This window comes from Pelodiscus sinensis, chromosome 5, assembly GCF_052426305.1.
Source record: "Pelodiscus sinensis isolate ZL-2025 chromosome 5, ASM5242630v1, whole genome shotgun sequence".
Taxonomy (NCBI): Eukaryota; Metazoa; Chordata; order Testudines; family Trionychidae; genus Pelodiscus; species Pelodiscus sinensis.
In genome coordinates, this window is record NC_143056.1 from 34590741 (window position 1) to 34617395 (window position 26655).

Below are 26655 nucleotides of genomic sequence, written 5' to 3' on the forward strand. Positions count from 1 at the left end.
ACAGTCCCTTTGACAGAAAACATGCTGTACTTTCCTGTTAACAGAAATGGAGCTATGACTAAACTTATAGCAGTATGTAAAATACAGACACTGCATCCAGCTAGTATGGATATAAATAGCATTATAAACAGTGAAATGCAGCTTTGTAGAGTGTTGCTCTACACTATAGAACCTCCAACAGTGCATAGTCCACCCCAGTGTTTCTTAAATTGGGGTCTATGGACCCCCAGAAATCCTAAGGGTTCACAGGCCTTACGGATCACCTCCTCTCATTCCCTACCAGTGTCTCTTGCAATCCACGGGCACGTGCCCTACCTTTCCTAGTTCTGTGTGGCTCCCAGAAATAGTTGCCAAGTTCTGGCAGCCCCTTGGCTTAGAGCTGGCCAGGGAGGTTCTGCATGCTGCTCCCTCCCAAGTGCCAGCTCCACAGGTCCCATTATTTGGCAACCACACCCAAAGAAAGCTGCATGGGTGGTGCTGATGAACCTAAGGGCTATCGAGACCTGGCAAGCACTTCTGGGAGCTCCAGTAAATGCTGCCAGGACCCTACAGTACAAACCCCCTCCCATATACTAGCCACAGTCTGGAGTCCCCTCCAGCACCCAAACTGTCTCCTGGAGCACCCTCCACCCCAAGCCCCTTATCCCTTGCCCCACCCCAGAACCAAGAACCCCACCTGGAGCCCATGTCTCTTGTCAACCTTCCTGTCCCCGCCCGGTGACAGTGACTGAGGGTCGGGGACACCAATTAATAGAGGGTGGGAGGATGGAGCAATCCAGGGTGGTGCCTCAGAGAAAAGGAGGAGGGCCCCTGAAAAATTTTAAAACGAAATGGAGGCCCATGTGTTGCTATGTGAGTAGCATTGGTCTGCACGCTCCAGTTGTGCTTCCTATATCAATGCTGCTATTTTCAGCAGTGTAGTGTCTTGCTGCCTAACAATTGCCTAAACCTTTTCCTGTCACTGTTACTCTCGCCAGGGAAATATTGTGGGAAAAGGATATGGCAGCTCCCCTCTGGCTTGGAGCATTTCCTCATTCGAGTAAAAGATGCTGGTGGTGATTCACTGCCAGAATCTTTCCCTGCTGCTGGAGCCTTTTGCTGCAATGTGCAGCTCCATGCTGCAGTGACAAGTGTAGATGCAGCCTGCCTTTCACTGCAGTGTGTAGCCATGTGTATAGTGTCCATGATCTGCATGCCGCTGTATGTATAGATGTGGCCTAAGGGTAGATCTACACTGCAGTAAGAGGAATAAGTGTAACATGTGCAGATGTACCTGAGCTAGCTTCAATTTTGCTAACACAAGTATCAATAGTGGTGTAACCACAGCAGCAGGAGTGTAGAAGCCCTCTGTAGAAGCCCACTCAGGATTCTGGGTACTCAGGTGGCTAGCCCATGCTGAAGCCCTTGCTGCTTGTGGTTTCATTGCTATCGGTTCTCAGGCTAAATAGATAAAGCTAATTTAGGTATCTCTGCATGTGCTGCAATCATACCTCCTCTTGCAGTGGAGATGTACTTTTAAGGGGGAGAGAAGGCTAATCTTTCATGTTGGTTTTCACTGTTCATAATCCTTACAAATTTACTTCAAAGGATGCATGAATTGTTCTTGTGATATGTGCCTAGCTATTATGGAGATGAGCAATTTTTTTAAAAGCCCCTAAGATGCATACAAATTTGTCATGACACAGAAAACAATTAGTGAGATACCTTTGTTGTTTCCTCTCTAGACGGCACTGAACCCTCCCACATGCACTATGAAAACGATGAGAATTATTTCCGGGGCTATGAGTGGTGGCTAATGAAGGAAGCAAAAAAGAGGAACCCCAGCATTAAATTGATTGGTAAGGATTTGGGATTCCTCAGTGGTCTGTGTTCCTGTTTTCAAACATGATTTCATACCTGACTCAATCTTAATTTGCCTCATTAAAGGTAAGGAGCCAACTACTCTTTGTCACATTAGCCAGTGTACAGGCAGTTTACCTTACCACTTCATTAATATTACTGTGTGAATTTTGTTAGGTTTTATTGTGACAATGCCATGTATTGCTTTTTTCCCAGTTCTTTCCAGTTTTGGGTGATATTTATGCTTGTTCCAAATCACTAAACAAAAACAGTCAGTATGAGAGTTTTACACTGAGAGAGGTAAAGGCTAGAGACAGTCAATTGAAGCTAAAAATCCTCCAATCGTTCATGTACATTCTTCCTTTTTTCTTGGGTACCCTTTTTAGAAAAAATATTTTCTACTCCTATGCACAACAAACTGTTATTTATATCTTTCAGGGCTCTATTTATTCCCTTCAATCTTCTGTCAAACACTTTCAAAAACTTGCCCAAGCAGATAGTTCTATGAGGCCTTTACTGTTCTGCTCAGTTCAAGGCAGAGTCCTTTGTTTCCAGCAGTGGAATCTGCTTGTTGCCATTGAAAGGTTTCAAAATAAAGGTTGCCATTTAAACTAAAAATTATTTCTATTCTTTGATTGTAAAAACATGTTCCAAACCTGTACTGAACATAAACTACTGTAGTGATCTGATGCGCAAATACAATGACTCTCCCACTCGGGAAAAAGCCCTCTTGCGCAAATGCTTTTGTGCAAGAGGGCCAGTGTAGACAACTGAGAATCGTTTTGCGCAAAAAAGCCCCAATGACGAAAATGGCGATCGGGGCTTTCTTGCGCAAAACTGCGTCTAGATTGGCACGGATGCTTTTCTGCAGAAAGTGCTTTTGCGCAAAAGCGTCCATGCCAATCTAGATGCTCTTTTCCACAAATGCTTTTAACGGAAAAACTTTTCCATTAAAAGCATTTGAGGAAAATCATGCCAGTCTAGACGCAGCCCTGGAGTTAAATTCTCAGCTAGTGTAAATATTATGTGACTTCATTGAAGTTAGTGGAACTCCACTGATTTGTAGTAAGGTCCTTATTTTTGCCATGAATATAGGTGGCTTACTTTTGTTTCCTATTGATGTATGCAGTGCACTAGTGATACACTAATGATCTTTTTCTCTCTTGATTTTTCTCTTTGTAGGGTTACCTTGGGCATTTCCTGGATGGATAGGAAGGGGACAGAACTGGCCCTATAATGATCCTGATGTCACTGCTTACTATATTGTTTCCTGGATTCTAGGTGCCAAACAGTTTCATAATTTGGACATTGATTATGTTGGGGTCAGTAAAGTACACATCTCAAATTATTTCATAATTGTTCTTTGTTAGTCTCTGAATATTGTTTTTCCCCCTCCCACATTTCCCAGCCACTCTGTAGCAGCCATTTAGCAAATCATTCTTTATCCAGAACCTTTTGCCTCTCGGTTCAGATGGAGCAGGGAGAAGTCTCATGGGCTGGCATTGTTTTGCTCTTCATAGGGGGCACAATACTGGTTTCATACTCTAAACTGTATACAATGAAAGTCTGACTTTGTCTTGTTCAGTTTGAAGTGTATAGATATTAATTCAGAATGTATTGTGAGATTTGAGAACTTTCCTAAACCCTGGTTATGTGATCCATATAATGCAGCGATGTGCTGACAGTGTTTTGCAAAGAAGCAACAGCATACAACTGCCTCCTTATCTTCTAATAAACTAAAGGTTGTACCTCCCTAAAATGGGACTCTTTGGTCCAGCAACATTTGTGGTCTAGCAGGACTACAGATGTTGCTGGACCACAGAGCCCAGGAATAGGGAGGTGTAGTGGTGAGGCCAGGAGTGCAGAAGGGGGGCAGCAACTTGGCAGGAGCCCCATGGCAGAATGTGGGTGGGTGGCGCAACAGGGGCCTTTGGCACCGGAGAGCTTTGGCCCCAGAGACGGGGCCAGCAGTGGCTGGGGAGCTCTGGCCTTAGTGGCATCCTGCTGAGCTGGTTTCAGGGATGCTGGTGGCAGAGCCCAATAGCAGGTAGCCTGAGCCGGAGCAGTGGGGCGAGGAGCAGGTCAGAAGCAGCCAGCATTAGGGAGGGGATAGGAGGGCAATGACCAGGGACCTCCTCTGGTCTGGCAAATTCTGAGGATGCTGAACCAAGGAGGTCCCACCTGTAAACTCTCCTGAGATACAAGTGTTTATAAGTGAATAAAGAGGGACTGTGCTGTTTTTCTCATTTAAACAGAAACTTTCTCCTAGCTAGAAAGAAGAAAAGTGGTAGATCACCTGAGATTGGGGTCTTTGATTCTGATTTCAGTGGAATTGCACTCATCTGTTAACAGGACTGAACTTGTCCCACTGAACATTTTGAAGAGATAGCCAAGTGCTCAAGTTGTTAAATATGAAGGGGTGAAAACCTGGTTTGGAGTTCTGATACTAGGGTCAATGGACCCCCAAAATCATGCATTTTTCTGCAGTATAGAGAAAGTGCTATAGGATCTGTCTGCCTCTGCTGGAGGCTCAGTCCTTCCTGCCTGGATAGGTTTTAGATCCCTCATGGTCAGTAAATGATGATGGTACTTCTAAAGAGCAGTTTTATTTCTTTTTTGCCTTTGGACTGTTCACTTCTCTGAGAATAGCATGCAGCTCCTCGGTGCCTACATTTCCCATAATTAGTTGCGTTATGCCGTGTATGGCATCTGCGTTGTATATTGTACAGTAAATAATGTTTGACCTATACAAAGTGGATAGAAGCATTTCTAAGTGGAAATTTATATTCTAGAGGCCATATGCTTTTGGTGTTAGTTGTATCTTGTGTGATAGATCTCTGTGGTTATGGTCTCTTCAAAATGGGGAAATAGTGAAGGCTGTCTTGAGCAAGAGATACTCATTGCTAAGAAGCTTTTCTAACGGTTTCATAGCCACCTCTTCTTCCCTGTAGTTTTGCAACACATGTTACAGATTAGATACCATCAATTTTTTTTTATTGTATGATGAATTTCAGAAGCCTTTTCAATACATGTGTTTTGATGGGACTTCTGAAATTAGTCCAATAATGTTAGAACCTGCAAGTTCAAACCTGCAGTCATAGGCTTTTGTAAATGTAAAAATCTACTAATAGGCTAGTTATTCCTTTTCAGAAGGAAGATAGACATGTATTTCCAAGGGCCTTTTAATAAACTGCTTTGAACTGTATTGATAGCTGTTCCCATTAGAGCCAATAACAAAAACAAGTGGAGTTACTCTATCTTTACATGAGAATCTGAAGCTATAGAATTCTGTTACATTAGTGGCTGTATAATTTTGCAGATTAAAACTTTGCTTATTTTGTACTGATGTGATTATTTTACTCTTCAGGCTAATGCATTTATTTTTGTAATTGCTTTTTTATGTTTCTTTTCTATAGATATGGAATGAGAGATCATTTAATAGCAAATATATCAAGGTATGTAATTTTTATCTTTCATATTAATTTTACATACAGCGTTACTTTATCAATATGTGTAAATGACTTTTGAAACTCAGAAATAAAATGTTTTGGAGTTGTATGTAGGATGATCAACTCTGAATTTGGCTGAGTTAAGATCTAGTTCTTCAGATAGAGCCCAATGTGCGACTTTTTAAAAATCTTGCACTCATCCCAACCTGAATTGCCCACTATCATGTGCTTCTGCATTTTTTTTCTGATTTATCTTGCTCCAACTTGTAAAAAGCCCTAGATCCCCGTAAGTCCCACAGGAGAGAGTGATTCCTCCATGCCATTGAACACCCTTCTTCTCTAAAGTACACTTTTGGCAGTTCACTGCTCCTACTATTATGGCAGTTGGTTGTGCAGGACATGTCGCATTGTTCCAAAATCTTGTTGCCAACTGGAACCAGTTGAAACTCTGCAGAACTTCCCTTTGGAATGATAACATCCTTTAACTCACAGAAGGGTCTCAGTATGTAACCTAGTATAAGTTCTTAATGAAACACAGAGTATATGTTTAATTTTATTCGTCAGGATTGAACTTGAAGTTTTCTGACAAATGCTTACGGTACCAAGTCACAGGAACTACATTACTGCTTTCAAAGCTTAATTTTGCAAGAGGCCAAGTTTCTTTCACACCCATAAAAATAAAGAGAAGTGAAAGGAGCTCAGCACTTCAAATAAGCAGGCCTTGATAGTGACTTAAAACCAAAACCAAGATGTGGACTAGGGCATGTAATATTAAAGTAAAATTTTATTAAAGCAGAAAAATTATTTTACCTTCAATTCAATTCCCGCTGGTTGTTCTCCTCTTAATCTTTAGGAAACAAAAATAATTTCTCTCAATTTTTAATATTGGATTATATTCTCTGTGGAGAGACATTGATTTTTCTCATAGATGTGAACAAGGATTGGATCCCAGACTAGATTACTCTTAATTCTAAAACTACTAAATATATTTGTTTGCTAGAGACTTCTTTTATTTTTTCTACCTATGATTATACTAGAAGACTTATCCGGCACTGCTTAGGTCCTTCAGGGCATGGGGGATGCAGGAGTCAGGGCAGGCCAGAAGGCTGGGGGGCATGTGGGGTGCAGGTGTTGTGTTGGGGGACCGAGGAGGTGTCGGAGTGGGGGACTGCAACCACAGAGCATTTTAGTTAACTATGTATAAACCTGTTTATTCTTGAAAAGAAAGGACATGATCCTTCAAGGTGACAAGTGCAAGCCTCTACTGTTTAATTCAATAGGTGCTGAAGATGTTCAACACCTATTGGGTTTAAGTCCTTAGGTAAAGTGTCATCCATTGAAGAGGAGGATTTTTATTGTATCATATATTGTCCTTACATTTGCAGCTCCTCATTGGTTAATAGATGGGCTCCAATTGGCTAAAGCATTCCTTTGATTAGTGTCTTGTCCCTAGAAGCTGGATTTTGCCTACTTTGCCAGTAGAAGAGAAGATTTTCTCTCTTTCCAAGTGGATATTTAACTTGTATGAAGAGGGCATAATCCTGTCAGAAGTCACACAGTCTGCCACAGCCTTTATTAACCCTACGTTTAATACTAAATTAATGAACTGTAATTTAGTTCTTCCTCTTTAGGTACTGTGGCTCCATAGTCCAAGATTCTCAAACTCACACGCCAGTTCCACATTCTGGCTTGTGCCTGGGTGCCAGCAAATGAGCCACTGTGGCCCATGGGTGTGTCCATATATTTCCCCCACATCCTCACTGCTACCCCACCTCTTCCTGCCACTGATCTGCTCTCTCTCCCTTTCCCCCATTGCGCCCTTTCTCTTAAGCCCCCTCCCCTGAGGGACACAGTCTCAGGGATTACCAGAGGGCTTGCTCATCCTGAATAGTAGGGATGTGATATGTAAATGGTTAAGCAAGGAGCTGGCTTCTGCCCAAACACCAGCTCCCACGGAGCTGCCTTCCCCCCACATATAAATGTGTAACCACTGAAAATTTCTGCAGTTACATGTTTATCAAAATGAACACTTTTTTATAGCCCTAAATAGTACCTTACTGAAAATTGTTCTATTAAAATCCTAAAAGTAAGGTTAACAGAATCTGTCCCCATAATGCAGTTGGTATTACCCCTTAAACCATAAATCTTCTTAAGGACCACCACTCTAGTAGGTGGGATTAGTGCAGAGAGCAGTAGGGCAGTATTTTTGCAATCTGTATGTAGTCTCGGAAGTCATTCCTTTTCACAATGGTATGTCCTCAGGCAGAAACAGGCAAACCTGTAAAACATGGAAAATGAAATAGGTAATGGTAATTGACAGCCAAAAGTGGGTCAGATGTTCTGCCTTATTGGAAAAGCCCACAGAATTGAACCCTCATTAGAGATGGTTTGTCAAGTGGAACAATGTTTTTATTTTCACAGAAATCTACCTTAATTATTTTAACATAACATTAATTTGTCCTCTTTCAGGGGTTTTCTTGGCCGTGTATGTGCAATTTTCAGGGATTGATTCTCAACCTGCAAGTAGGTAGAGAATCAATCCCTGCAAATTGCACATACATAGCCAAGAAAACACCTGAAAGAGGACAAATTAATGTTATGTCTCACATATAGTTATCTAGAATAGTGATAGAAATGTAGCCGTGTTAGTCTGGGGTAGTTGAAGCAAAATGCAGGACAATGTAGCACTTTAAAGACTAACAAGATGGTTTATTAGATGATGAGCTTTCGTGGGCCAGACCCACTTCCTCAGATCAAATAGTGGAAGAAAGTAGTCACAACCATATATACCAAAGGATACAATTAAAAAAATGAACAAATATGAAAAGGACAAATCACATTGCAGAACAGGAGGGGTATGCGGGGGGGGGAGGGGGGGAGAGGAAGGAAGGTAAGTGTCTGTGAATTGATGATATTAGAGGTAGGGAGAGTGGGATGTTTGTGAGTTAATGGTATTAGAGGTGATAATTGGGGAAACTGTCTTGGTAATGGGTGAGATAGTTCAATGTTTGTTAAGTCCTTTATAGGATTTTCCTTCCATGCAAGTCTATGCATTTTGCCTTGTCAGGCCTTAATCAGTCACTCAGCAACATAATCAATCTTCCTACGACATATGCTTATCGGGAAGAAGTTGTTCTCACAGTCATTTGATATCCATATGCTGATGACCCCTTGGGAGTGTTGTCTTTCCTGTGAAAGTTATCAGTTCGCTGTCAATGGGTGTTTGCCACTAACTTCAGGGTTCGTCGGTCTGCCCCAGTAGTCTGCGTCTTCAGTGTGCTTTCACTTAGTTGATAATTATTTGGTGATTCTGAGTCTCCGGCCCCTTCTTTGACCATTTGAGCATGCAGTAGCCTTCACGCTTCTCTCTCCTAAAACATTGTGTGTGTCTCATTCACACAAACAGTACATTAGGACTACGTCTAGACTGCCCCCTCTTGCGCAAGAAAATATGCAAATGAGGTGAAGTGGTGAATATTGCGGTGCCTCATTTGCATACTTAATGAGCCATCATTTTTGTGCAAGGGACTTTTATTTATTTATTTATTATTTACAGTAGTTGTAAATAATTGGGAATAATGGACTACAGTCGGAGATAATGTAGACTAAATATTGGGGAAAAACTGATACGTCCTTTATTCTGTAAAATACTTTCCTAAAGGAAGTAGTAGAAATACAAACTCTTGAAACAGTGCATTAGAAAGTGTTCCATAGGGACTAACTCTATACTTACAAGAAGACTAAATGAAAGTACATCTTTACCATTTGTAAAATTTAGATCCTGTTTCATTTTTCTGGATCCTAAAATAAGGGTATAAACAACTTCCTCATTTTTATATTTATTATGGTGTTTCAAGCTCTAAACTTCATTGTGTGGTAGTTAACCTACGGCCATCACTGACTTTTTTTTTTATTTATATAAATTCAAATATCCTAATTTCCCTTATGTACTGTACAGTCTGGGACAAACTGAATTTTGGAGTTTGGCACGATAGAAGAACTTTTTGTGTATTTTGATTGCTAGCTTGTGACTGACAATCTTTTGCTGAGTACGCTCTTGACAACTGTTCTGTATTGATGTGTAAAAGGGAGGGTTTTTTAACAATTGTAAAATATTCATTTGATAACCAAGGAAAACTTTCTGTTCCAAACCTTGGTTTGTACCAGTTTCACACAACACTTTTTTCCCCTTTCTCCTTTCACTTGCAAAGCTATTAAGGTACACCTTGGATAAACAAGGTTTGCAGCGAGTGAGGATCATAGCCAGTGATAACCAGTGGCAACCAATTTCCTTTTACATGATGGTCGATTCTGAGCTTCATAAAGTGGTCGATATCATAGGGTAGGTCACTTTCTTCTTTTTTGTTAACTGCTTTCCTGGTAGCTTGTTCTCATGTACATGCACTGTTTGCTCACATATAATTTCAAAGAAGTAGAGTTTGCTAGAAGCTTTGGCTTTGGTAAGCTCTCACTAGAGATTTGATACCTTAACCTTTCCTGCTAAATAATTTGCTCAGTTGGGTTACAGCTTCCTATGGTAGCCTGGCTCCTTTCAAATTCCACCAGAGTAGAGTTAGCATTAAAATCTGCTGAGTTGTGTGCCCAATCAATTCAGTCACAGTCCCTGCCCCGACTGTGACCAGTCCTGCCTATTTTAGGGACTGATTTGAACCTCCACTGAGGGTGCACACAACATGTTTTGATGCCAACCTTTGCTGTGGCTGGTTTCCCCTAAGGAAACTGGCAAAAAGTGTCATAGATCATAGGTTGAATTGAGTCTTATTTCAGCTGTGATCCAATTTAGGGATGTGAATGACTAGTCAACTTGTTGCTGCCCCTTCCCCCCCCCCCCCCGTTACTGCCTCTATGAGAAAGAGACAGCAAGGGTGGGGGAGAGGAGAGGGTGCTTCAAAGCAGTAGCGACACGTGGAGCCCAGGGTCAGCTGGAGCCTCCTCTGCTGACCTTGGGCTCCATGTGGTGCTGCTGCTTTGAAATGCCCCATGGAGCATGATGCTGGGCTTCCTGCAGTGTTTCAAAATGGCAACACTGCATGGAGCTTGGGGTCAGATGTGGATTGTTTCAGTCCCCCGCTGGCCCCATGCTCTTCGTAGCACTTTTGTCTTTGAAGTATAGCAACAGCCCTGGGACCAATTGCATCGACTGTTCAATTAGCCAATTAATCTAAATTTAACATCCCTAATCCAACTACCAATGCTTGATTCAGTTAATCTACTGAATACTCGTTACAGGTTTAGTTTAGGTAGACAGGGCTTGTTTGTGTGGAGACTTATAAGACCATCAGACTGGTGGATGTGTTTTTCTTAGTTGAGTTTTGTTGGATGATACCAGTGATTTAGCTCAGAAGCAGAAAATTAAAATTAACTACAGACCTGTATTGATTCTACAGTGCTGTCAATTTTCAATTAAGATTAGATGCTTATTTGAAAGCGATGTTCTAGGATATTTGGGATTGGGGAAATTCTATGGCCTAGTGTCTACCAGCTGTCAGACTGGATTATCACAGATGGTCCCTTCTAAGCTTAGTATCTATGAATGTAAAACTACTGTAAAAAGGATTAAAGGTATCAGCATGTGTTCATCTTACTAGGAACCTTTGAAAGTACCGTATCTTTTCTTTTTAAGTTTGATATTACTGTTGATTTATTCCAGCTGCCATTGACTGAAGGCAAATAGTAATTCTGTTTTTAATAGTGTCTTGGAAATAAAGGCATCAAGTGGTTCCTAGTAGTTATGAATTTAAAATATCTTATTATGAAAGTATCTTATTATGAAAGTGGGGGGTTGCGTTTCATGCGGTGGTGTCTGTTGGGACCGGGACATAAGGTTGGGGGAGAAAGGGGACTGGGTTACAGCAGGGAGGGGAGGTGTTTGGCTCTGGGGAAAGGAAGGGGAGGAGAGGAGAGGGGGATTGGGTTGGGAGTATGCCCCTGTGACAGGTCTGCCAGGACCCTCACTGCCTCCAGCGAGGGGGGGTCACCAGGGAATGGTGTGGCGAGCGGCAAACCTTCCACCACTTTGCAGGGAGATGAGGGAAGCCCTGTGCAGCCGCCACCGCCGGGCTGGTTGGGGAAACCGTGTTATTCCCGGGATGGTCGTGTAATTAAAAAAAGTTCCCTAAAAAAAAAATTCGTGCTATTGTGAAAACATGTTAAGCGGGCACGTGTTAAATGAGGAATTGCTGTATATAAGGTTGAGTAAATACATTATTTCAGGAAAGTCTGTTTCTCTACCACTTCTGTCTGGGTTGGGTCAAAGTGGATTAGATAGTCAAAATGAGAAAGGTAAAGAGTGGTAAGACAGAAAAGGGCGTATCCTAGTTAAAACTTAAAACTTTCATACAGATATGATATTGCATAATTAAGACTTCAAGTTTTATGGAAACAAGTTTATTTTGTAAAGTCTTATCAGGATAGACTTATTCAGACTTTTTCATTAACTTGCAGTCTGTATATCACAATACTGTGCTCATGCATAAAAGTAAAATGTTAGTTTCTACTCTATTTTCAGTCCAATACTGAGAAATGCAAAAGTCAAGGAGCATAGATAGTAAATCTGGAAAATCTTTTTTTTTTTTTCAATGTAGAGAATGGAGGATGAAATTCGAAGTAATGAGAAATGTATTTCTTAAAAATCATTTTTTTTACCTTGTTGCTGTAATTGAAATTTAATTTAGTCCTATTATACAAAATTTCTGCCACTCCCAGAAGCTCTGTTTTTATATGGAAGTGGTACTTCTCCATGGCCTATGATATAAAATACATGTAATGTTAAAATGTCTGATAATACCTAGACCAGTATTACTGTAGAATCTAGGAACCCTGGTCATGGATTCAGGATCCCACTTTGCTAGGTACTGTGCAAACACAGATTAAAATGATTGCCCCAGTGTCTTGATTAAAATGCAGCATTTCTCTTTCTTGCTTGAAAGTTTTTGAAATGGAAGGAGGCAATGAAAATACCACTTAGCCAATGGCTGTGGAATGAAGAATAAATGTCAAAAGCAAGAGCAGTTATCTCCCTTAATTAAAAATGTGATGCTGTTAGTATTATACTGTGTTATTTCTGTATTGCCTTTCCAGAACTCATTCTTTCTTCCAATACTCCCTGCTGGTTTGTTAATTTCCCATTGTCCTTCATCGTATCTCTTCCCGCCACAAAGTTTCCATTCCATTTATAAATACTTTTTACCATCTCTCTTCTTAGTGGAAAACATGAGTTTACATTCAGAGTTCTCCAAAACTCCATTGCTGCCTCTGTCTCACTACCTGCTCTCTATACAAGCTTCTCTGTTGCCCTCCTTTGCCCACTCCTGATGTTATGTTGCTGCTTCTTCCATGTGCTTGGAACAACTTTCCAGTTAAAATGTCACTAGTTCTTGGCTTCTGAATCTTGCCTATTCTGTTGAAGCATCCCAACTATATGAATCAATCCTAACTTTATTCTGTAAGAGTCACATTTGCTGCTGCCATCCAAAGATGGGGAACATCAAAACACTGGGAAATCAGGGATCCAGTTATGGCATTGTAACACTGTAACTTAATGATCCTCAAACTGTGAGGTGTGACTCTGACAGGGGGGCATGGAGAAACATTTTTTTGGGGGAGGTGAAGGGCTTGGCAGAGCCTGGGCCAGTGTCCCCCTCCTCCAACTGAGGGGCATGGAAGAAACCCCATCCAACCCTGCTTCTCCCCAGCTCTGCTCTGGCTCTGGTCCCAGCCCCGGAACATAGTTTGGCAGTGGCTTCCGCTCCTGACCTCCAGCCTTAGCATCTGGCTCTGCTCCCAGTCCCAGCTGTGGCCCCTGCCCCAGCCTCAGCCCCCTTATCTCTGTCTGCCCCACCTCCCTGGAGTTGTGGCTCCCCTTTTCAGCTGAGGGTTGGTGGTGCAGACATGGGAAAGGGGAGGTGGCACCATGAGTAGTTTTAGGGCAGGGGTTTTCAAACCCTGGCTTGTGGCATATAAGGGCAAGCCACTACCTGGCCTCGAGGTGCTTGGTTTACCTGCCGCTCTGCAGGCATTGGTGATCACAACTCTCATTGGCTGTGGATCGCCCATGGGAGTGGCAGGAAATGGCCAATGGGAAGGGTGGGAAATGGTGTCCTGAGCTATGCGACTTCCCACCCCTCCTATTATCCGGGAATGGTGATCTGTGGCCAGCAGACGTGCAAGTAAACAAAGTGCTATGGCCCAGGATTTGAAAACCCCTGGTTTAGGGACTATTTAACTAGTCTATATACTCCTCAGCACCTGAACTCCATCACATACCAGCTTGCTAGATAGAGGTTGGTGGAGAACAGTTGTTCACCTGTGTTGGAGCATAAGGAGGGGGGAAGAGGCGAGGGGTGACATTGGAACCAGATGTTTTGGTTCTAAGGCTGTTGGGGAATCTACAGAAGAGATGGGGATCACTTGGTCTGTTAAGGAAATTGGAAGATGTGAAGAATATGGCCTTTTGTTGCTGGGACAGGCACTTGTTCTTTGGCACCGTGCACCTCTTGCTGTGTGCCATATACCTTCTTTGTCTCGAGGTAGCTGAGTGGGTGGGAAAGATAGTATAAGAGAAGATTGCAACCCCATGTTGTGTCCTCAAGAGTTAAAGTAGTTATGGATTCAGCAGACTGAGGGCATATTAAAGGGTTGTAAATTCTTCTGATGGTGAATGCTTATTTGGTGCCATTAGATGTTTTAAAAAAGTGCCCTTTAAAATCTGATGTTTGGTAATGTGAGTCAATCAGCTAATGACAGTAGCAATAAAAAGTCAGCCTGGGTGTAATGAGGTTTGAGGAGCTGAGCTATCGCCTGCTCTATTTGGAGTTATTTAGATCTTAATAAAAGAATCCAAAGCACTAAGGCTAGTATCTGAGCGTTAGAGAGTTCATGGTCGTTGCTCAGTCACTGGCATCTGAGATCAGAAAAAAAAGACCCCCGTCTCACTTTTTGTGAAACTGTTATGCTTAACTATCCACCAGCAGCATAAATGAATGTCTGACAAGATGTGGGCTGTAAGCGAATCAAAGTTGCTCGTAAATATAAGCTGAAAATAGCTTTTCTACCCTTTTTTGCAAAATCCAGCTTCAGTCACTACTTTTTTAACCTTAAGCCTTTGGTCACCCCTTTTCTTATCAGAATAGTGTTAAGGTTCCTTCTCAGACCTCTAGCTATAGAGTTTATGGTTTTATTTGCAGTGTATAGTGAAGTTGATTCCTTGGTTCCTCTGTTATATAAGGGGAAACTAAAACTGCCCCGTATTGTCTGAAATAAGCCTTGAAACTGTTTTGAGGCTAAATTGCATTAGTGAATCTGTGATAATCAAACCAGTGTGAGCACAAAAGGTCGTCTTTGATGAAAGCAAATATCTGAGTTAGGAGTGGGAAAGATCTAGCAAAGAGAAATGGGCAGAGCTGTTATCGTATTGTGTATATAACCTCCGTTATTAAGCTGCCCCAAGCTTTCAATTTTTTTTGGCTCTAACAATACACTTGCTGAATGTTCGAAGAATTGATTTCTGAGGAAAGAGTATAAGAGTGAAACATAAATAGCGTGGATAAATGATGACTAAGAGGAAATTAATCTGTATGTATTAGCGATGTAAAATCCCGTTTAATTAGTTAACTGGTTAAACGTTAAGTTTAACTGGCTAGCTAATTTAAATGGAGGAGGATGAGGTATGCAGCAGCCCCCGCTGGTTAACAGTGACCGGTAAGCATCACCTGGTAAGGGTGATGCTTAACAGCTACCCCTTCACATCTGTAGTATGTAAAGTGATTTCAGGAAAACCAGTGCTAAACAGAGGGTATGTAGCGTTATGGCGCTATTTCGAAATAGTTCTGTTTTGAAATACAAAATGCGGTGTAGATGCGGTTATTTCGGGAGAACACCCTTCTTCTGAAATAACTGTTAAACCTCATTTTATGAGGAATAAGGTTTAATTCAACAGAAGGATGTTCTCCCGGAATAGCTGCATCTACACCATGTTTTTGTATTTTGAAATCATGCCATAACGTGATTATGCAAATGAAGCATGGGATATGTAAATCCTGGCTTCATTTGCCATTTCGAATGTCTTCATTTGCATCCCTCTATCGAAAGAGGGTGCAAGTGTAGACCTACCCAGAGAGAGTTTATTCAGGGTAGTACAAGTTAGTATAATTAGCATCAGTGGAATAAAAGTGAGGCTAAAAATCAGGAAAATTGCTTAGGAGGATATGGAGTAGAAAGCCTGATTTCTGTGTGATTATTTAAAACTAGACTTGTTAAAGCATCAGAATTCATTCAAAGGAAAAATTCTTAATTGGTACAGATGGGTCTAAACTATTAAATATTGTAGCTTTCCTCTGGAGCTACCCAGTATGATTCTCTGGAGTGAAATCCATGCATTGATTTATTTATCTGGCACCAGATATTTTGTTTGTGGTTTGAGCTCATGTGGCTTGAGTTCTCCTGATTTTCTTGTGTTGAGTGCTGTTTTTGTTTTGTTTTTGTTTTTAATGTTATCCAGGGCTCATTACCCTGGGACAAAAACAGTGGCTAATGCTTTAGCTACTAAGAAGAAACTATGGGCTTCAGAAGACTACAGCACTTTCAATGATGCAGTAGGTGCAGGCTGCTGGGCTCGGATCCTGAACCAGAACTATGTGAATGGAAATATGACCTCGTAAGTCATGCATTCAGTCAGTTATAAAAATAACTTCAGCTTAGTATCATGATTACAAGGCTAATTGCAGTTCCCTGGCCCTGAGTGCACTCCTCAGGCCTTGTGCCTTTACTTCTCCTGCCTGGAATTTCAACAGTTTAACACTTTTAGATCAGATTATGACACTTGTAACTGTCTTACCATTTCCTGATGATAATCTAGTCAAACTAACTTGAGACACCTCAGTGAGTATCTGCATCTTCATCTGGTTCTGTTAAACAACTCCACTTATAGCCTTTCCCAGACCTCTTGAGAGAGACACTTCTGCTTTAAATCTGTCCTATTTTTGGTTTTGATTTTTCTGGTTCTGAGGCCTCTTCCTGTCCTGGTGAGGGTTGGGTGGGAATTGTTTCATGGGAAAAATCTGTTATGAGGAAGAACAAAACCAGAGAAGGTTGGCAGTTTACTACCAAAAAATAAATTTCAGAGAGGTGAGAGTTGGATTGATCAAAATGTTTTATTCTGACTTCACTAGTTTACAGTTTAAAAGTGTTTGTAATTTAAAATTTTGAAATGAGAAGGAATCTCAGAATAAAAAATCAATGTTTGTTTAAAAAAAATTTCAAAACATTCCATTTTGATGTAAAAATGCTTCATGGTTATTTTTGAAACTGAAATTGGTAAAAATCTACCTTGTCCTTTGAAATGATTTATTATCGATGGATTGGCACGTGGAGGTGATAAAACAATCCATTAGAAGATTCCAAACTAGTTCTAGCCCTGACAAATGTGTAATATTAATCTGCCAAAGGAAGTGGATCCACTGGAATGTTTAATTTATGCCAATATACATAGGCATTCTATCATAGCACCGAGAGAAATATTTTGTTAAATTCTTGTGCATTCAAAACTATTGTGACTTTTAAAATAAAACTATTTTCCAGAACTATTGCTTGGAATTTGGTGTCCAGTTATTATGAAGACTTGCCCTTTGGTCGGACTGGATTAATGACAGCGCAAGAGCCATGGAGTGGTCATTATGTAGTGGAAGCTCCCATCTGGATCACAGGTAAATAAAAAGTCCAGATAAATCTACTAAAGTACTGACAATACAATACTCCATTTTCTATACTAAATTAAGCTAGTACAATGTCCTCTATTTTTGGTGTTTAATGTTTTTCTTTTGTTTGGATACAGCACTTCTATTGCTCATTTTAACTTTCTTAGCAATAGGACTCTCCCTTATTCATTTTGACTAGCGTGCAGGCAGGAAGAAATCCTTACAGGAGGTGAGAACTGATTCTCTAATCTGACTTGTGCACACATATATGATTTATATTGATGTACTTCCTGGTTTCCACTATTAAAGATCTCTATTTTCATTGCAAACTGCAGTTTCTTGATTTTGTAAAATTCTGTGTTTTTAAAAAGAGAAAAAAGGGGTTTGGATCTAAAAGCTAGGACTCTGCCTGATTTTTATTTTCTATTTTATTTATAAAATGTTTGGCTACTTAAATTTCAAGAGGGAGGAAAAGAAACCAAAACATTCTGTTTGTGCTGGTTGAGATGACTTTGCTCTGTGTATACTAAATAAACCTTTTATGTACTTACAATTTGAATATGCATTTATGGATCCAGTGACCACCCTCTTGTCCACTCATAACCTTTGCTTATCCCTGCAGATGTGGTGACCAGATTAGATGACCTACCCCTTCTCCCCTGTGGCAGAATCATGGGGAAGGTCCCCTATTTTGGATCTTCTATTATGCATATGCAGATAGAAAAGTGTATCATGTAGCAAGGTGTTCAGATGTAAGAATTCGGCTATACCCATTTTCTTCATTCTTTGATCTCTTTCCAGTTAACTAGCCAGAATTCATGCCTTGCATATTCTATGCGGCTTTCTCTTAAGGTAATGTGTAAGGTTGTAAAAATCAGTGACATGGAAGCTACAAAATAGTAACAGGATGATCTTCCCGGCATGAATGCTGACCTTTCTTTTTGGTTTCTTTTCACTGTTGCGCAGCACACACAACACAGTTTACCCAGCCTGGCTGGCACTACTTGCAGGTGGATGGACATCTAGAACATGGTGGCAGCTATGTAGCTCTGACCGATGGCCTAGGCAACCTTACTATCATCATTGAAACCATGGTAATGTTTACCAGTAATCAACAAAGCAGTACATATTTAGGAGGACTTTTCTTAAAAAAAAATAAAAAAGCTTGCAGAAAACTCTGTGCGTGAATATTATATGTTCCTTCTTTGTCTGCCAGCTGGGATGATACAGATACAGGAGGCCCCCAACATGTGACCACCCAATTTCTGACCCCCCCGCACTTACAGCCATTTTTGTAAGCGCGGAAGGTGCCAACACTCCCCCCCCCAACTTATATCCTTTGGCCCGCATTTATGATGGTGAACGGCGCCTATTGTAAATGAAGGCTTGAGTTACGATGGCCCCGATTTGTGACGCTTCTCCAGGAACAGATCACGTCGCAAGTCAAGGGCCTCCTGTATTTAGATCTTCTTGGAAATCAGGATGTGTGTCAAACTTGCATCTCAGCTTTAACTTTTGATGCAGTGCTGTAGAAAATTGTTAGATGAATAATGTATTTACTACAGTTTTAACCTCTATAGGTACTTTATTCTTTTACCTCTTAAATCACATTAACAAGTTCAGTATGTGCCGAAAGATTATCAGCCTTTTTTCTTTTATAGATAGAAGAGCAACTTCAGGCTTTGAAGTATTTGTGTATAATTAATATTTACTCCGCATGTTCTATCATATCCTATAATATTTGTGGGGTTTTCAAGCAAGCATTAGCATCCACCAGCCTCTTCATTGGTGGCTTGAGGGTCAGCACAGTCTTCTTCACCAATCTTTTGTGATAGGGTTCTGGAAGATGGTCTTTATTCTCTCCTGATCTTTGAAATTTGAGCTCTTGATTAGTTGTGATTGGTCATTTGGAAGGTCCTTAATTTTTAGTTTACTGCCTTTTTTAGACTGAGAAATTCTTAGGTTATTCAAAAGATATTTAGCTTTTAGTGATTTTTTTTTTAACCTGAGTTTTGGATCACATAAGCACATAACAATACTAATTTGTTAAGAAAATAAGATGCATTATATTAGCTTTACTTTAACAGATTACCTTAAACATCAGCATATCTATGTAGAAGTTATATATAGATGCATGCACATTTTTATGTAATGTCAAGTTCATAAAATAAACCATACCATGAAACTGCTTTTTACTTTCGGTACTCTTACTTTCCTCTATTTATTGCTTTTCTGTCCTCCTGTCCCCAATATTCTTCCAGTAAATTGTGTCTAAAGCTAACTTTTGCACTGTTTTTAACTTTATTTTAATTTTTTGAAATAAACACTGATAAATTCCCAGGAAGATTTACATAAATTAAAAACAAAAAATGAAGGGCTTTGGTCATGTGATATTCTGAGTTCCTTGATTGAATCAGCATAATATTTTAAAATCAGGAGGAGGAAACAGTAGAAAGGTTATAGTATGAGAGAGTAACAGATGAAGCAGCACTAGGGTTTTTTAATTATCTTTTCCTTTCTGGGCAACTTGCGGGCCTTATAAGAAGTGTCTATGCCAAGATTTGTAAATGTGACTTGGGATTTTTGTGGTCTTGTTTGCGATACCTTAAAGGTGCCTGATTTCAGAGTTCTGAACGAATCCTCATCCCCCAAAATCATGCTTCTTTAAGGTATCTCAAATTGAGTACCCAGAAAGAATCAGTTCAGAAAATCTTCACTGTTGTCCCTGCAGAAATCAAACTGCTGTAAGACTTATTATCTGGATGTAGAGTTCATTTAACTTTGTTTCATCTGAACCAGATCAATTTTGTGTGCATTTTAGTCCTAGGTGTGAAGGAGGTGACCTATTCATTCTCCAGCTCCTTAATTGCTTTGATTCAAGTAGTCTGTCAAGGAGTCTTGAAAATCCTGCCAAATGGATAATTTAAGCAGCATCCCAAATAAAAATATAAACTGCTTTGCTGACTCTAACTTCCAGTACCCCCAAAACAGCAGTGAACTTGGAATAGGGATGTAAATAACTTTTAATTATTTAAACAGCAAAAATGATAACATTTAACTGGTCAGCCACCTGCTTCCCTTGGGCTGCTGCGGCATGGACGGGGCTGGCAAACAGGGATCCTGACGGCCAACCCAGGCCAAGTCAAAGCACTGGAATGGGGGTACTGCCGGCCTGCCCTTTTCAAGCCTGACAAAGGCATGGCCCTGCCTGATGCCCCCACATAGCTGGTTGGGCTCAGCCAGGACTACTTCAGAGTGCTGCGATTGGCTGTCCAACTGGTTACTCGGTAAGCATTCTGGTCAGCCTAATACTTGCCAGTTTACCTTTTACATCCCTAACTTGGAACTAAACCAGTTTATCATCTAATCCCTTTTGTTAATGTTTATGACTTTTGACTTGTACTTGGGGATCTTGACTCCCGTCAAAACTGGCAAATGACCAATTTCAATTATGTATGTTCTATCTGTTCATTTTCTTTCCAGACTTATTCTCACTCTCAGTGTATCAGGCCTCCATTGCTGCCCTTCAGAGTGTCACCTCAAAAAGCAACTTTCTACCTCAAAGGATCCTTTGTAAGTAAATATTTGTTTGTATGCATCATATAAAGTATTCAGGGAAATTGGGCCGCTGCATATAATTTGACACATGTACACAGGACCTATAACAAAATAAGATGTCATGGCATAATGAATTAACTTTATTCATGTGAGTCACGTTGGCTTCTAATTGTGTTCATGTAATGGATAAGGGACTGACTACTACTGGAAGCAGAAAGTTCTCCTTTAACTGATGTGGTGGAGCCCTGTATTTTGGGGGCTGAAAGATGAGCATTGTAGTTCTCATTCTACAGGGTATAGGAGAGACTTGCATAGTTATTGTACTCATAGAAGAACGATTTGTTACACTATGCTCACCTTCACCGTCACCAACCAACAACTGACTTCCCCAATCCTGAAAATCATTCAAAGAATGTCACTGGTTTTTCCTTACTGTTTTGCTGAAAATACTTTTGGTGACATGGGGAATAAAATATTTTGCCTTATTTGACCTGGAAATCCGCCACTTTCTCCCTCCGTTGTAGTTTCTTCCTCCCTTAGTAGGGACAGATCCTCTTCCTGTAAAAGATTGTTTCAGTTGTCTCCTCCTGTCCCTATTTTGCTGAAAAGGAGAGGCCGTTGCAGTATAAACAGATACTCTGGCTATCTCTCTGTAGCTGGGTGGGTGGGTGAATGAGAATGGCTCGGCTGGGAAAAAATGTGAGTAGTGCTCCAATAGCCACAGTAACTAGTCTGTGTTAAATGGCAAATACAGGGAGTTACTTATTAGAAAATGAACATTTTTGAATGTTCTTAAGTTTTAATTTCTAGTAGGAATTGGTTCCTCTCCCTTCCCAGCTGTGCAGGCTGCTGTGTTACTGAGGTATCATTCACATAGGCTACATCTACACTGGCCCCTTTTCCGGAAGGGGCATGTAAATTTCACTAGTCGTCGTAGGGAAATCCGCGGGGGGATTAAATATCCCCCGCGGCATTTAAATAAAAATGTCCGCCGCTTTTTTCCGGCTTTTAAAAAAGCCGGAAAAGAGCGTCTAGACTGGCCCCGATCCTCCGGAAAAAGTGCCCTTTTCCGGAGGCTCTTATTCTTACTTTGAAGTAAGAATAAGAGCCTCCGGAAAAGGGCACTTTTTCCGGAGGATCGGGGCCAGTCTAGACGCTCTTTTCCGGCTTTTTTAAAAGCCGGAAAAAAGCGGCGGACATTTTTATTTAAATGCCGCGGGGGATATTTAAATCCCCCGCGGATTTCCCTACGACGACTAGTGAAATTTACATGCCCCTTCCGGAAAAGGGGCCAGTGTAGACGTAGCCTATGTGAATAAGGAAAGAGAAGAAATGTGAGCAGCCCTCATGCATTGCTCTTGGAACACAGCCTGCCTTAGTGCTCTAAGTGGTACTGCTTTTACACCATAGAGCTTGCCAGGCAAATTATATAAGAGCTCCTGTAATAACAGTTTACATGTTGCATCTCTAACTCGAGATTTTCTGTTCACTGTGACTAAATTCAAACTCAAGAATTTTGGTGAATGATTGTGTTTAAGTAACAGGACAATAGTTGCCCTCATGTTCTTGTAACACTAGGATGCATCAGCTATGTTATTTACTGGTTCTAATTAGGCCCAAAATTTATGATCAAGTAGTTATCCAGATTGCCTTATTCATTTCATAGAGCTGTATAAGCCCAGTTGCTGGAAGTTAGTGTCTGTATTGGAAACTTCCTCATAGTTGGTACTAATTGGCCATCTTGTTGGCATTCTTGACAGAAGCTAAGGATTCAGTGGGCTGTTAAGAGTGAATTCTCCTCTTTCTAAAATCTATTCCTGGCATTGGGACTGAGCCCAACTGATGTGAGGAAATTGTGAGCTGCCACAACCTGTGATAAACCCGTTTTGAGCATAAGCAAAGGATTAAGCTGCCCACCCAACTTGTTTCACTAAAAAAAGACTTAGATGACTTTACATCCTCAGTCTTTCCAAAGAAGAATCTTATGAAAGTTTTTGTATGTTTCTACCTAGCACAAAGTGAAAACCCTGAAAATGTGGTATACTAAGCTTGGCTTCAAATCTGCAAACACCACCTTATTCCATCCACTTCCTCCTGTAAAGGTGAGTTTGTCACTTACTGATCACTGTTCATTCCCTCCCACTCCAAACCTTTAGTTGTTCTGGGGGATTGATGGGATGTGTTAGGAAAACCTGGTTAAAATTGGTTTTGACATCTCTGGCTTGTTCAAAGATTTATGTACTAGGTTTAATCCTATCCAGCTCAGTTATAGGTGCAAGGTATAAAAGTGGATTTACTTCAGATTTCCCTTTGTGGGAGAAGAATTTGGCTCATTGGAATTGACAATATGTATTGTAGGTGTGTATTATTTCCTATGTAATCATAAAATGTTGAGCAGGATGGAGAATACTGAGCAGATTGATTTTCCTGTTAGCAAGAGCCTTGCTGCATGACTGTTGCATTACTCTTTCATGGTAGCTGGAGTGAATTTTTAGAGAGGAGGATGGAGTTAAGTGACACATTAGTGAGATATACCCCAAAAGAAACCCTGTTCTTTCCTCAGGTCTTCCCCTTTTCTTACGTGTATACTTGAGTGCTAAAGCAGGTACCTAGTGGATCAAAGACGTTACTGCACAGTGCAGCAATTAAATTTGCTTACACCACCTATGTATCCCTGACACTTGTATTTTTGCTAGAGTGCATCAACCTCGCACACTCTTGCACAGAGATTTGCAGGGTCAAGGTCTTATGTTTCTTTGGCCAGGATCTCCCACCTCCCGTCTTCACTGCCTCGACCCGATGTTCTCTTTGGGGCCTGCTGCTTTTTTGTGGTGGTATTCTTTCCATATATTTAGAAGTAATGTGTGGGAAGAGGGATTGTGGTTGCCAGTGAATCTGTTATGTCCCAGATAATGGGAACACGGGAATACTGAGATGCTTCTGCAGACCTGGTGCTGATTGCCTCGATAAGTGCCACCTCTCAAAAAGCTGTTCTTAACAGTACTGGACCTTGGTTACTTTCTGTTGTAAATGAGTGTTTCCAGATGGATCCCTGTACTGCCACCTGCTACTTCTCCTCTTCATTGTAACTTTCTGGTATCTTCATGCTGAGAATGGACAATAATAGCATTATGCCTCATTAGCTCATTTACAGGTAAATCGCAGAATTACAGATAACTGGAGGATGGAGTGATGAACAAAGTTAGGCAGTAGAGCTCAGCATATCTGTAGGGAAATTGCATCCATTAATGGAAGACACTTGATTTGTATTGACTAAAAGCTACAGGAAATGCTGCAGATTTTTAGCACTTTAGTTGCCTCCTGCAGTTCCTTAGCTCTTTCTTTCATTATAGGTAAATGAAGGAGTGTTCAGCTTAAATCTAGCTGTGGATGAAGTCTACACTTTAACCACCTTCTTGGCAGGCCAGAAGGGCACTTACCCAGATCCTCCCCAGTCCAAGCCTTTTCCTTCAAATTACAAGGATGACTTCAAAGTTCGTAAGTCGACTCTTAATTTCTTAAGGGCTGTGCTGATCATGTGAGCAGAAGGGCTTTGGTGCTTAGAGGTTGGCATTAATGTGGCCTAGTCTACACTAACAAGTTAGGTTGATGCAGTTGTATCAACTGGATATGAAAAAGTTACTCCTATAAGTGGCATAGTTAAGATGACCTAACGCCTGCTGTAGACAGCGCTGGGTCAATGAAAGAATTCTTCCTCTGACCTAGCTGCTATCTCTTGGCGCAGGTGAATTTCCTACATTAATGGGAGAACCCCTCCCATTGGCATAGACAGTATTGACACTGAAGTGATAGAACTGCTATGCTGTTGTAGTGTTTCAAGTGTAGCTGGTTTGCTAGAGAATTAAATACATCACACGTAATGTAGCCTTCAGGCTGCTACTGGGTTTCTTTTACTTCTAGTCTGGCAGCTTCTTTCCCAGGTCTCTTCCCCCAAACAATCCCTCCCATTATTTTTCCTATGATGCCTGAATAAGTCAGTCCTTCTCTACAGCAGTCTGCCTTTCTTGCAGATCTTCAGCTCTTACGCATACAGTTTCACCTTCTCTCTTCCAGATCTTCTACATATACACTGCCCTCTGCAGAGATCCCTTGTAAGCAAGCCCCAGCAGGCCTTAATGGGCTGCAGGTGCTCTGATTAGGCTGCTGCTTCTGGCAAACTCTTAAATGGCCTCAGGTGCCTGCCTGATAATACAGCACAAGGTTCTGCCCTCTATATACTCAGGGAATTGGGAATTGTTTACCCAGAGCCCTGTGTACCTGTCCTCCATTAGAGTGCGGCAGCCAGCTGGTCTGGGTCTGTCTCATGCTTATATACTGAAATGTAAGAACATTTATATTCTAAATGATGTATTTTATAATTATATGGTAAATGAAAGGTAAGCAGTGTTTTAGTAGTAGTGTGCTATGACACTTTTTTTGTATTTTTATACCTGATTTTGTAAGCAAGTAGTTTAAGTGAGATGAAACTTATGGGTATGCAAGACAAATCAGATTCCTGAAAGGGGTGTGTCACATTGCAAGCAAGCTTTGTCCTGAGGCTTCACATCCTAATGGCTAGAGTTGGTAGGGTTAAAAGCCCCAGTAGTGGGAAGCTGGGCTCCCCCTATTCCACCGGGCTCCGACCCAGGCCCCTGTAAGTGGCAGAATGCTCTACCACTCACTCAGGAGGGAGTTCAACCACAACACGCTGAGCTCACTCAGGTGGGAGATACTACTCCTGCACCCTCCCAGCTCACTACCTACCAGAGTCAGCATGGGGATGCTCCGTGTATCTCAGGGTCCTCTGGTTCTTGTCGTCCAGGTCTCAGGTTGGGGTGCCTCTGGAGCTCTGGCAGCAAGTCCTTCTCCGACGTCCAGCCCAGATTGAACTGAGCTACTCTCTTTTATACTATTCCAGTCCTTGAAGCATGCTCAGTGTGGCTGGAGTGGGGACGGGGGACTTCCTCTACCCACAAGGCATTAAGTCCTCCTGGCCCAATGTGGGGTATACACATCCCATCACAAGGTAGAGTAGTCTGAAAAAATTGGGAGCCACTTTCATCCACATTACAAGCTGATGTATTTATAGAAGTCTTTCTACTACAAACACTCTGAGCCAACTTGCAAACAGAGAGTACAACAGTCCAGATAAACGCCCCTATCCATCTCTGTTGCCACTAATCATCCTCCCTGATCAAAGGTATTTTTGACAGGATGTTCAAGAAATATAAACCCTAAGCTTCTCGTGCTGGATATTCACCAGTTTGTTGTGTTTAGACACACAAATTGAGCTTGTGTGCTCTTTTTTGCTCACCTGGGTCTCCAACCTCTCTGACACATTTTCTACACACAGTCTTTGTCTAGTAATCCCTTTCTAATGCAGGCCCCACAGCCCAGTTGTCAAGCATCAGTGTTGAGCCCACCCAGACATTCTAGTAGTTTAAGCACATTTTTGCAGACCTCCATTCTTGCAGGCACTTGGGATTATAGTTTGTCCCTGCAGAAGTGCTTGAAGCAATAGACAGACTTTGCAGAAGGATTTTTTTTAAAAACAATCACCCTTTGCTTTAGACAGCACAAAGAGATACAGGTCTGGCCAAAACAATAAACACTTGAGTATTATTCAGTTCTTCAGTTTCCTCACCACTGTTGAGTGCTTTTTCTGGATTTGGATCAGTGTCCTTTCAGCATTTTAAACTCTTTCGATGGGACTTCACTCCTTCAGGTTGGGCTTCTCTTCCAATTCATAGTCTCTTTTCTGCCTCCTTCCCCATGCTTGCTGAAAATGTTCCCCTTCTCTCTAGAAATCTGACCCTAGTCTGAGTCCCGTCTCAATTTATCAGCCTTTGAGGTTTTTTAAAGGTCTGAACTAGCACCTGTTTTTTGTTTTTATTTTTTTCCTTGTGCAAATCTTCTACAGGTTGAACCTCTCTAGTCCAGCATTCTCTGATCCAGCAATATCAGTGGTCTGACATGATTTTAGTTAGCCAGTTGTCTTGGGTGTGGCCAAGTTTCCTGCAGTCTCATAAAGTTTATTTACAGCCAACTATCCTGTCTGTGTTCTGTCTTGTTATTTAGCTCCAATTTAACCCTAA

At 41.2% G+C, this 26655-nt stretch overlaps 1 protein-coding gene across 3 annotated transcripts in view; it reads left to right on the forward strand.

The window, feature by feature from the left end:
* GALC (galactosylceramidase) overlaps nt 1–26655 on the forward strand; it is a 53309-nt gene that overhangs the window by 12956 nt on the left and 13698 nt on the right. For all 3 annotated transcript variants that reach the window (XM_006112029.5, XM_006112031.5, XM_006112030.5), the window contains 10 exons: nt 1725–1838; nt 3022–3161; nt 5256–5294; nt 9500–9630; nt 15808–15963; nt 16887–17011; nt 17969–18096; nt 20486–20575; nt 22573–22662; nt 23914–24058. In XM_006112029.5, the coding sequence (XP_006112091.3) occupies nt 1725–1838; nt 3022–3161; nt 5256–5294; nt 9500–9630; nt 15808–15963; nt 16887–17011; nt 17969–18096; nt 20486–20575; nt 22573–22662; nt 23914–24058 (1158 nt within the window). The remainder of the gene's footprint in view (nt 1–1724; nt 1839–3021; nt 3162–5255; nt 5295–9499; nt 9631–15807; nt 15964–16886; nt 17012–17968; nt 18097–20485; nt 20576–22572; nt 22663–23913; nt 24059–26655) is intronic.